The sequence below is a fragment of the Dama dama genome, chromosome 15 (assembly GCF_033118175.1).
Source record: "Dama dama isolate Ldn47 chromosome 15, ASM3311817v1, whole genome shotgun sequence".
In the NCBI taxonomy this organism is placed as follows: Eukaryota; Metazoa; Chordata; class Mammalia; order Artiodactyla; family Cervidae; genus Dama; species Dama dama.
Window position 1 is genome coordinate 79,073,482 of NC_083695.1, and position 12,715 is coordinate 79,086,196.

General features: G+C 40.1%; 1 protein-coding gene across 11 annotated transcripts in view; it reads left to right on the forward strand.

The window, feature by feature from the left end:
* Positions 1 to 12,715, forward strand: part of VTI1A (vesicle transport through interaction with t-SNAREs 1A) — a 368,978-nt gene that overhangs the window by 233,653 nt on the left and 122,610 nt on the right. For 2 of the 11 annotated variants that reach the window (XM_061162654.1, XM_061162655.1), the window contains exon 9: positions 6,062 to 6,162. The exons of the other annotated variants lie outside the window; for them this stretch is intronic. In XM_061162654.1, coding sequence (XP_061018637.1) covers positions 6,062 to 6,162 — 101 coding nt within the window. The remainder of the gene's footprint in view (positions 1 to 6,061; positions 6,163 to 12,715) is intronic. 11 annotated transcript variants of the gene reach the window in all.

The window sequence follows — 12,715 nt, forward strand, 5'->3', positions numbered from 1 at the left end:
GTGATTTGGCATCATCATTATTATCCTTATGTCGTAAATAATTGAGCCCTACAAAAGTTGGGTCTTGCCTAAAGTCATTCTATCAAGATGGGGCAGAGTTGGACCAATACCCTGGTATTAGCCTCAGAAACCATGTTCTTAGCAACAACAGCTTAGCAGCATCTTCTTCAATAGCAAATGTGTACACCATGTTTACTGTGTCAAAGGGAATCTGGTAGTCACCAGAGATTCAACAAACTCAGTACTCTACTCCTGGGTACCTTAAAGTTTTTAAGAAACAACAGTGCATAGTCATTTGTGCTTCATGGTCAGTGAGAGATAAAGGCTGTAGGCTGCAACAAGAAGAAGAAATCCTGGTGCCCACAGTCAGTTACGATTTTATAGGTGAGACGGCATCCTCAAAGTTGCTGCCTAATTCTTAACCCACCCATGAGGTACGCTGCTTCCCTTTTTATGGCAGCCTCAAAGTAATAACTTCCAGCGGCAGAAATTGAATCCAGGGTAGGAAGGATGGTGTTAGAGAGATCTTATTTGTCCACAATTGTGTTGAGGGTATATAGGAAGTTAACAACTTGTAACTGCATCTGCTTATAAAATAAATATGACCCAAATCTTTCTTGGGAATTTGTTTTAATTGCAGTAGAGTTTAAGATTTTCTTCAAGTAAATAAGAAAGGCTTGAAGGCACCTCAATAGAAAAAATAGTTTTATAATTGCAAACAATTATGAAAAATCTTTTCACACATTTTATTTACCCCAGTTTTAGAAAGATACTAAGAACTTTCATACCCTTGACTAAAATAATGTGTTTAGAAAATTCTATGGTCTTTGGAATTATACTACATATTGACTATAGCTTCTATACTTGAGATTCATGAATAGATGTGAAGAACGTTGGTAGAGTACATGGATTATTTTATTGTGATCCATTAATTAGTTGATAAGTATATCACTTTAAAACATTGAATTTTTTTTCATATATTCCAGTGAAATCTTTCTCATCAAATGGGTTTATAGAAATCTAGTTAGTAGCAAACTTGCCCAGCCAATGAAGAAAAGCATTCATTTTCTGTTCTGTATATGTGATCTGAAGCCATAGCCTTTAGCTCTTTTAATCTGTCTGTTCAAGGCCAAGCTATTTATATGGATAATTTTTAAAGCTTCTGTATAAAGAAAACAAGAACATTTTATTTATTCACTAGGGTTTTTATGTGCCTTGAAATTGCGTAGATAAAGTATTTTCTGGCTCATGGATCTGGAGGAGATAAAAGGTCTCTTATTTTATAAGGCTTTATGTAAGCTTTTCAAATGTACAGTTTTCTCATGGCTGGAATTTTTTAAATGAAACATTATTTCACCATTATAATTGGAGTTTAACATGGACATCTTTTTCCTTCCCTGAATTGCATGTTAAATTATGTGTTTAAGATCGGTTTTATTGCATTTTTACCTTCTGGATTTTCAGTAGCTCTCATGTTGGAAAAATGAATTTACCAATCCTCATTTTTAGTAATGGCCAACTATTTAACATGCCACTGAGTGGAAAACCCAAAAATCAGATTTAAGAGGCAAAGTGAAAGGTATAACTTGCTTTTGCAGCATATTGGTCACGAGGATAAAAAATTATTTACCTCTGCCCTCCTTAAGAATTTTTTCTGAGACTGATAAACTGAAAAGGAAAAGGAGCTATTTTTGAACTCCAGAGTAACTGGATTCAGACCAGATTCTGGGTAAACATTAGATGCTGTTAGCTCTGCCATGTCAGGGCCAAGCAACAGCTTTCCCTGGCTGGAGCGTTCCCAAGCTATCACGGCCATCAGACAGGTGGGGAATAAATATTGTAGAATGGTGGGACATTTGAAGAGCAAGCTCCTGATCCCCAGGACTCAATTTGGACAAGCTTCAGTTGGAGCAAACAGGTGTTCCTGGGAGGAACTGTCCTCAGGTGGCTGAGGGGGTGCCATTCTTTCACACACATGAAAAGTTCCCTTTCCCTCTGCCTGCAGGAAAATTAGAATTAACTACAGCTTTTTCTTTTGAAATGGAAAAAGAGAAATAAAAATATGGCACCAGGTTTTGGCTCTGACTGGATTTCCATGGAGCATGTAATCTATGATGAATGATGAGAATTCTAGTAGCAAAGCATCCTTGCAGTTTTCAACATTGGAGATGCTGTGTAAAAACTGAATGAATGCAAAGAATCTTTTTACCCATGGCTGTACCTATCTCTAAGATGGAATAGTCTTTCCTTCTGTTATTCCTTTGTTCATTCACCAATTATTTCATGAGCTTTTGCAATTTTCTCAACACTAAGCTAAATGCTAGGCATAGAGTATAAGACAAAAAAAAAAAAAAAGGCCCTATCCTCCAGGGACTTAGCCTAAATTGTAGTAGTAGTAATTGGTTTGAACGTGAAAGTGAACCTGATAGTCTTTGGGAAACTGTGGACTGAAAGTAGGTATTGGCATCAGAAGGATTTCTTTTTCTGTAGTGCCATCACACCGAGGATATGACTAACGTTTTATTTGAGGGGTCATTCTAAGTCAATTTTTTACTGTGAAACATAAGATAGATATATTAAAGAAATTTTTTAAAGAAAAAAATTGTTGTAATCCTTCTTCCTTAAAACAAGCTACTCTGTTGATATAAGTATTTCCCTTTATTCTTTCAGTCATGATCCATGTATGATGTTAGATTGCTCCTCTGACTTAATATTGTATCATAAATGTGTTGCTAAAATACCACATCTTCATAATTATACTTTTCCTAATTAAAAACTTTTTCTACTGAAAGATTTAAAAAACCTTTACTTTTGTAAAAAATAATAATAATAAGTATCAAGAAACAGGGAGAAAGTAATCCATAGTCACACTAGTGACAAGTATCAACTATTAAAGTTTTGGCATAGATCATTCCAGTAATTTTCTCTGTGAATATTAATTCTATTACTGGTTCTATGAAATCTCTTCTTTACCCCATCCATTGCTTCATCTTTTAACCTTTTATCTTTTTTAAACCTCACAGGTTTTACTTTACAGTTTTCTGCCCTTCATTTTATAAAGGCTATACTCTTACTGTTTTTATTGAAGAAGCCAAACAATTTTCAAAAACATGTATAGGTTTCTTTAGCACGCAATTTTCAGAATTGCATTTTCCCTCTGACACTTTAGGATGTCATTTTCTTTCCCTTGTTCTATAGGATCTTTTTTTTCCATCGTCTTCATGTTGTTGCACATTTTTGTTTGGTTTGGTTAGTTTTTAAATCCTCTTCTTGGGTCTGCAAATGGATGGCAGTGTTATGTGATCAACTCTGTCGAGAGAGAGCCCTCCGTCTCCAGACTGTCTTCACGGGAATGAAATGGGACGTCTTTCTTCCCCTACTCCTTGACTCTGGCATCAAAAGTGTCCAACCCTTGGCTGTACACCTGTTACCTCCTTCCCATCTTTACCCTCTACCACTGCATGCAAACACGCTTTACTTATGAAGACCATGCTTCCCAGGGTTCACCATACCTTGCTTGTCACTACCCAGTATTGATTTATTGTTTACCGAGGAACTGTAGTTTCTTATTGGCTATGGAAAAGAAAGGTGAGGAGTGTGGAAAAGGAGGATTGACTACAGTAGTTCATATGTCTCCTAAGTGGCAGCATCCACTATAAGAAAGACAGATGCTTGGTTCTAGTTGTAACAGAACTCACATTTTTTATCTCACAGCAAACTTCGTGGGAGGTGGACTACTGCTTACATTTTTCAGCCCAATTCATTTTTGCAGCAGTAGAAAATCCTTGCAGGTTCTGACAACTTGTGGTGACAGTTTGGATGTCATAAATTATCATCATTTTTTTTTTCATTCCAGTTTAATGGGCACTTTGATAGGTGCAGCATCCAGAGCCATCAAGCTGGTGCCATTTTAAACCAGGAACCATGGATGATCTTTAAAATCACCCTAGATAAGAGGACCATGCAAACCATTTCTATAGCTCAACCCTTGGGCCTGTATGCTTGGGTGGTCTTGTTTTAACTGTTACTGTTTAATTATTGATGACCTACTGACATAAGGCATGGAAGCCTTAGGGGGAATGAAATCCCATGAGCCATTTTCCTTAGATGAATCTTCTTTGAGGTTTAAGTGTCCCTCTAAGTAATATAGTGAGGCTGGATTTAGGGGGTCATTCCAAATGCTGCCTGGCAAAGCCAGCTGTGGCATCTGTATTCATTGATGGAGTCTGCTGATATATCTGGAAAAAGAGGCGTGTCTGCCCCGTGCTTCATTGTGACAGCCTCATACAAGCCCACCTACTGTAGGCTAGGCATCCTTACGGCATTCTGTACTTCCCGTTTCTCTTCTCTCTCTCCAGAGAAAAAGTCTAATCTCCAGCAATAAAAATGACTTACCTTTAGAAACTGATTTCCCCTCTTAATGCTCCTATCCTGGAAGCTTTTATTAAGCAAATGATAATTCACTCCATGGGCTTCCCTGTTGGCTCAGCGATAAAGGATCCACTTGCTGATGCAATAGATAGCGATTCTATCCCTGGGTTAGGAAAATCCCCTGGAGAAGGAAATGGCAACCCACTCCAGTATTCTTGCCTGGGAAATCCCATGGACAGAAAAACCCAGTGGACTACAGTCCATGGGGTTGCAAAGAGTCGGACATGACTGAGCAACTAAGCAACAATTCACTCCACACTTTGCAAGTTCCTTTGCAAGGAACTTTGCTGGGTATGTAGGGACGGAAGATGGCTCTTGCCCTCAGAAAACTCACATCCTAACCGAAGAGGGATGAGGAGTGTAGAGGAAACACGACTTCCAGATGGATGCTGAGCAGAAACCCCGTGTGCAGCTCTGAGTGGAGATCATTGCCAACTTGGAGGAATTAGGATGAGTTTCATGGATGGCAGGGCATTTATAATGGCCCTTGAAGGAGGGGTGAGATTTACCCAGGCAAAGTTAAGAGATTCCAGACTAAGAAAACAAACAGAAGTAGCATCTTGCAAGGCAGACATGGCAGATAATGCAGATCAGCTCTGTTGTCAATTCTATGATTTTTGCCTTTCGTTTTCTGGGGCTCCTGTTTTAACAATTAGTAGATCACCTCTCAGATTGCTTACAGCTGTGCAGAAGTGTCATCTCCCTCCCAGCCCACCCTGCCCCCGCCACACTCTGGGGAGATAAAAGCTTGACTGATAAGAGGCCTGAAAATCCAGGCTCCACTTGTTCTTCTCATTATTATTCTCTTATTGAGCACCTACTATGTCCTCTGGGCAGAATGGGCCTTAAAAGATCAAACTCTTTCATTGTTTTTATGTAGCACATTGCTGTTTAATTTTTGCAAGTTCTAATTTCCTCTTGAACATCACAGGTTTCATGGGGTTTCTCTAAGCATTCTGACAGGTGTTGGAAATGTAGGTGGTTATGTGTGTAGGCAGGATAGACTTCCACCAAAAGGTGGGATTTTTCTTTTGGGACACCGTGCCTTTGAAAGTACCATCCAGAGCCAGTGCTCAGAACAATTCCTTTAGAGCTTGTCCTCTTAATTGTTAGGCTTTGCTGTCTCTTCAGTGTTGTGTGGGCTTCCTATAACTTGTCTCAGCTCTGCTGCATGTGACATAATCTGAGAATAGGTTGGTCTGGGGGTGGAGGGGAGCTAGAATCTGGAGGATTTTAGGAGGCCACAGATCAGAGAGGCTGGATAGCCTGGATTCAAATTTCACAACATTGACTGAAATTGGCCTGGACCTACTATCATCTCCGCCACCCACCCCCTTTTTTTTTCTGGCAACAATTTTGCTTTAATAGGACTTGAAATTTTTAACCCAGTTTTGCTTTGGGGAAAAAAATGTATTAACCATGTGCCTTGTCAAGACATCACTTTCTAAAAATTTCTTGATTGAAAGTTCCCTCTCAGCACTAGGGTTCTTTCTAGGTGCACACCTGCCTTGTTAATCAAGTTCTCTGGCTTTTAGTATTTCCATTTACAAATAGAAATGCTTAGCAGACAGCCTGGGAAGGAGTAGCTGTCCTCATCAGCATGACTAAAGCGCTGATGAAATACTTGCAGGTACCTGGCAGAGTACTGCAAAATCCCATGGCCTTTCAGATCTATACGGAGAAGGAAGTATGAGCAGTCAACACAGATGGTAACTGGTCGATGGGTGACAGGTAAGCACAGTGTTCCGGCTGGGGACCCTGTCTGTGCGATTTCCCATTTGTATTTATTACACAAATAGTGTTGCCAGGGCAAAAGAGAACAGTTTTTAAAAGAAAGTGCTCATAACACACCTACAATGATCTTTTCCTCATTATTTTTTGTCTTTACTTAAATGTTGGTATTTTCCTTTATGTGACTTTAGTACAATTTTAAGTTCTGCCTTTTCCTTTAACTTAACATGATAGCTCTCACTACTATACGTAGTGAATTTGGTTTTGTAGTTGATCTTTTCTAATCAAGTTATTATTGGCGTTGATAGAGGTTCAAAAAAGCTGAGCAGCATGTGGTTGGCATGCGTTAGTTCTCCAGAAAATTGAAGGGCTGACTCTAATGTGGCTCAGGCTTCCGCCACCTAATGGTTAAGAGCACTGAACTTTGATAATTGGGTGCTGAGATCTATGTGTACTGTTCTATGCTGTCCACACAGATCACTTGCATGTGTTAATTTTAAGGTGTTTTATGATAATATTGGTGATAAAGTGTGTCTATAAACAAAGCAGGCAGGTCACCGCGTGGAGGAGATAAATATGGTGGATTCTAGAAATAGCCCCATTTCCTGCCCAAGTATTCCCTAACAGACTGAATGACAATAATTGAAGTTGGGTTAAGGATTCACAAATTGTCTTTGTCATCTGTCGGTACTTGATAATTTAATCAGCATCAGTCCTGGCACCTGCTCAGTGGGGTGTTAACCAGGTGAAGTTTGTCTCTGCCTTGCACAGAGCACCGAGGGATGGCCTGGAATACGGGAGGCCGAGAGGAGGGCTGACAGCAAGGGTGGTTTTGGAGTCGCCTTGTTAGCAGAAGAATGAGATGTGAGCTGGGTGCCGGGACAGGAGGTGCTGAACAGCCAGGGGGCAGCATGGGAGCATTTTGCACCTGATGGAGGAGAAATGGAAGAAGGAGGATGAACGCAAGCTTCCCCATCTTTCCCCAGGCCAGGATGATGGATGACTTGTCATCTTTTGTGTTTCCGCTGGGGCAGCTAAATCGGAATCTCTCTACTGAGACCAGGGGTTGAAAACTGGAACTCTGTGGGACGTAAGCAGCTTGCAGAGTTGGTTTTTTTTTCCCCCAGTCTGCACAGTTTGGGTTTGTTTTTAAAATTGAAATATTATCTACATATAATAAAATTCACACATTTTAAATGTATATTTGATGAATTTTGGTCATGGGATGCAATTAGGTAACCACCACAATACATCTGGACAGAGACCAGTTCTCTCGCTAAAAAGTCAGGCCCTTTGCACTCAGTTCACTTCCTCCATCCCTGTCCCAAGCAGACTCTGATCTGCTCTCTGCTGTTAGTTTTGCCTTTTCTAGAGTTTCACATAAATGGAATTATACAGCACATGATCATTTGTGTAAGACTTCTTTCAGTCAACATAGAGATCTTGAAATTCATCCACGTTGTTGTGTGTATTAGTATTTCATTCCTTTTAATGGCCGAGTAATATTCCACAGTAGAAATATGCTGCAATTTGTTTCTCACTCACCAGTTTATGAACCTGTAGGTTGCTTCCAGTTCAGAGCTATTATGAATAATGGTGCCGTGAACATTTGTGCACACATCGTTTTTTAGGTTTTCATTTTTGTTGAGTAAATATCTAGGGGTAGGACTGCCAGTTCATAAGGTATGTATATATTTTAATTTCATAAATTAAAATGGATTTTAATTTGGACCTGCAAAAGTGGTTCCAAAGTGACTGAACCTTTTTGCATTCCCATGGCAATGTATGGGAGTTCCAGTTTCTCTGCAGAGTTACTCTTAAAACTTTCAAAATAGCTGCCCGCAATTAAAACTCAAAAACTTTTAGAGGAGCACGTGGTCTCCAGCACACTCTGGTTCCTGTTTGACCATCTCGATCATTTACATCATCCACCTCTCTCTGGTGATTCGTGACCCCTGCTTTAGAAACTCTGAGCGGCACCCTGTCCCATGGTATGCGGCAGATATCATGGCTGAGAACATATCCATAGAGGAGGTGAATCTAGATTCTCAGTCTTGCCGTTTGTAAACTATCCCTTTGAACAAGTTACTTAACTTCTCTCTGCATGAGTTTCTTCATCTGTAAAATGCTGCAGATACCTCTTTTAATGGTTTGTGGTAAAAATGAAATAATACAGAGCATGTCAAGCACAGGGCCAAGCCCAGAGAAAATGTTCGGTAGATGGTACTTAATTTTTTTTATAAACTGTTCTTTTTTTTGACTACACTGTGTCTTCATTGCTATGTGAGGACTTTCTCTAGTTACAGTGAGCAGGGGCTGCTCTTCTTTGCGATATGTGGGCGTTTTATTGCAGTGGCTTCTCTTGCTGTGGACCACAGGCTCTAGGCTCACGGCTCAGTAGCTGTGGCTTGAAGGCTCCAGCTCAGTAGTTGCTCTGAAGTACGTGCGATCTTCCTGGACCAGGGATTGAACATATGTCCCCTGCATTGGCAGGTGAATTCTTAACCACTAGACCATCAGGGAAGTCCCTAGATGATACTTATTAGTACCATGGTCTAGTACAGTGATTCTCAACTGTACGTGTGTGTATCAGAGGCACCTGTGCAAAATTTTAAAAAGCATGGACACCTGGGTCCCTCCCACAGCTCTCCTCCAGAATCACTATCTCCTGAGCTAGACCTGAGCCTGTGCATTGTTTAAAAGTTCCTTACATAATCCAGTTGAGTAAACCTGGTCTTCAATCATCAGTTGCCTGAGAAGGCGGTAACAAGAAGCACAGCGTTCTAAACTCTGTTTTATCACCAACTAGCTGTGTGATTTTGGGCAAATCACTTAACCTCTCTGCAGGAGGTTTAGCTAAGATCTGCCTGGCACATTTAGCCTTAAAGAATTATCCGTTTCTTCCTGGTAGATCACAGCTGCAGTTGGAGACAGATGGTTTGATGGTGGTGGAGGTCTGTACCTGTTTCTGGAGTAATATAGCGAAGGCAAATCTCAGACAGAACTCTACCACACCTAGAAACATGTTTTAGCAAGCAGGCACAGAAATGGCCCTCCACCTGTCCTATGGGCCCACCATGCTTCTGTCCTCTCTTCCGATGGGAGGGTGCATTGATAGCCGGCAACTTGAAGGAAAAGCTCCCTCAAGTTTGATGTGAGAATATTCTAGCAATAGGAGGAACCTTCTAGTCAAAGTCAGGTGATAGACTCCTCCTTTAAGTAGATGTTGTTGTTCTTTTAGTCGCTAAGCCATGTCTAACTCTTTGCGACCCCATGGACTGTAGCCCGCCAGGCTTCTCTGTCCATGGGATTTCCCAGGCAAGAATACTGGAGGGGGTTACCATTTCCTCCTCCAGGGGATCTTTGCAACCCAGGGATCAAACCCATGTCTCCAGCACTGGCAGGCAGATTCTTTACCACTGAGCCACCTGGGAAGGCCTTAAGTGGATGGACCAGGACTGAGTCAGAATCCTGAGTGGAGTACTCCAATTCAGGGGAAATAGGCAACTGGGGTCACTAGAAGCAGGTGCCCTTCCCATGCAGGCTGTGCATGCTGATGATAATGTTTCTAACCAGTCCACATAACTTCAGTACCATTTTTAATGTCCTCATTAATAATTATTAGTTATGCTAATTGAGAGTAACTAATTTATAAGATGAAGATAGCTGCTAACAATTTAAGAGCTGCTTCTGGAATATGGTATTTCATTAGTCTCCTAGCTGAACTAAACAATGCATTCCCATTCGGCCATTTCAATCATAAATCCACTGAGTGTGGATTAAAACCAATGCACACATATATGTCACACTATATATATGTGTATATATATGGAAGTATTTTAAAGTTGGGCTTCCCTGGTGACTCAATGGTAAAGAATCCGCCTGCTAATGCAGGAAATGCTGGTTCAATCCCTGGGTTGGAAAGATCCCCTGGAGGAGGAAATGGCAACCCACTCCAGTATTCTTGCCTGGGAGAATCACATGGACAGAGGAACCTGGCGGGCTACAGACCATGGAGCTGCACACAGTTGCACATGACTTAGTGACTGAACAACAACACATTTTAAAGTTAATTACAGATAACATGAATTCTCATGTTCCATCCAATCAGGAGATTAAACAATTCTGCAAATGATTGGTCCTAGTAGGTACACAGCTTTCCAGCACAACTTGTTATTTTTAAGCCTCCTCTTTCTGGAAACCCCTCTGAATCCCCCAGGCCCCATTAGTGCCCTTCCCTGACCTGTGTCCTCCTAGAACATAAATTGCCTCATGGCAACTTATTTCAGTCCAGGGAACATACATTAAGGATTCCAAACTTATGAAGTATCATCCTTTTTGACTTACCTAAATTCAACAGCATTATTTCCCAAACTTCAGTGATCAGAGTAGTACATCACAATTTTTTTTTTTTGTCTTCTTGTCTAGTATCTCCACTGCTATTTTTCTTTAAATTGGCACACTTCTTTTTTCAACTTAAATATATTCCTTAGCATTATCCCACAGAGTATTATCCATGGAATAATGGTTCAAGTGTGTTACTTATGCATTTTTTCCACATGTTAAAGTAAATGCATAATTAAATGTTTTAAATAAAATGTTGACTGTTCAAAAATATTTAAAATTAAAAGTGATCCTCTCTGTGTTGACTAACATCAGCTCCCGCCCCTGCAGTGGTCTGCACGTGGTACCATGGGACCCCTCACTGTGCTGTATTTGTGGGGTTCCTTCCCATCTCCCCCCTTAGACTATGAGTCCCTAGAGGGGAGGACTGGCCTTCATGTCTGTAGCACCATGTCAGTAAGCCTGGTGCCTGGTGCATAATATACATTCAACAAATGAATGAATGAAATTTGATGAATGAATTTCTCTCACTATCACAAGTGAAATGCCATTAGCAAATAGAAATATTTGCTGTTTTCTCTATTTTGATTTCTAGTCTCTGATAACTTAAGCACTCAGACATGGTCTCAAAACATGTAGAAGTGAAGTGATGCCTGTTTTTCTACCTCCTAAAACTTTTTAAAATGATTGTTTTCATGTTATTCTAAAGGTGGAACAGGATGGGGGTGAGTTATAAGATGATTTTAAATTTACCTGACATGAGGCTCATGGAAAATAAAAAGAACTTGAAGAGAGAGTTTCCAAGTAGAAAAAGCAAGAAGAAGCTATCAAGTCATCATCTCAGTTTCCCAGAGGAGGTACAAAAAGTGAATTCAAAAGCCCTGTTGCTCCTTCCCGAGTCACACCCTTGGGGATGTAGGAGGTCCTGGTGGGCCAAGACTCTGTACACAAGCAGCATTTTCTTGGGACCATGTGTGCTCTTCAGTCTCTGCCCCGCTGAGGAATTGGGAACACCTGATTCCAAACTTAAAGTGCTTTATCCATTTTAATGCAGGCTATCCCCTCCCTCCGCAGTCCCAACCTACTAGTCCTGTGTTGTAGTTGCCCGCTTTATTCTGTCGCACCCAAAAGCATTTATGCTCCTTGAGGGCAAGGACTGAATCTTCCTGCTCTAGACTTCCTGTACCTTACTAGTTCCTTGGACAGAATGGACACTGAAGAAGTATTTGAGTGAATGAATGAGTGAGTGAACGAATGAATGAATGAACAAACAAATGATCAAAGACCAGGTGAGCTATTACGTTTTGGTTTATAATGAACCTTGCCCATGTAACTCTTTGCGTTTTAATAAAGATCTGGAAGTGTTAGTTGATCAATCATGTCTCACTCTTTATGACCCCATGAACTGTACCCCACTAGGCTCCTCTATCCATGGGATTTTCCAGGCAAGAATACTGGAGTGGGTTGCCATTTCCCTTTTCCAAAAGACCTGGAAGGAAACACATTTAAGAGAAAACTTTCTAATGTCTGGAAGCATGCTTGTAGATGTGAGGGTTAATTTAATTATTTTGAGTAAGTTTTTACTTCTCACTTCCTTTAAACAAAGTTTGATGATTCAACCTTAAGAAGTAATCAGTCTTAATCTCAGAAAACAAATGTTCCAAAATAAATCAGTTATTTTATAACTGAATTATTTATAACTGAATGACTATAAGTTATACATTAATCTTCCACTGATTTCAGTTACATAGGAAATGTAACACATGAGGTTTGTCTCTCCATTGGTTTCCAGAAATGAAAAGGTGGGTCTTAGAGAAATATTTATCTTAGCATAGTACCTACCTTGAACTTTCCTGCATGTTATTTGCTGATATAATTTCAGATTGAAGTATTAGCATTTAATTATGTATTTTGAAAGTTCAAGATTTCTGATTTGGGGGTTGATGAATTCCTTAAACATTGGTTAGATCCAGATTGAGTAGAAGAACAGGGGCATAGGTACTTATATTAACAACATCTAATTTTCTTAAGCCCTTTAAAAATACACTTTTAAAATGTTTAGATGAAAAACATAAATGATCTTGTTGGTTAATTTGCATTGGTTTTGCTTATTTCCCACAATTGGTGAGGTTGTTTTGTTTATAAAAAAGAAAGTGCTGCAACCTCGATCACCCAGTCTCAATTTGGGACATTGCAAATGCTCTCTATA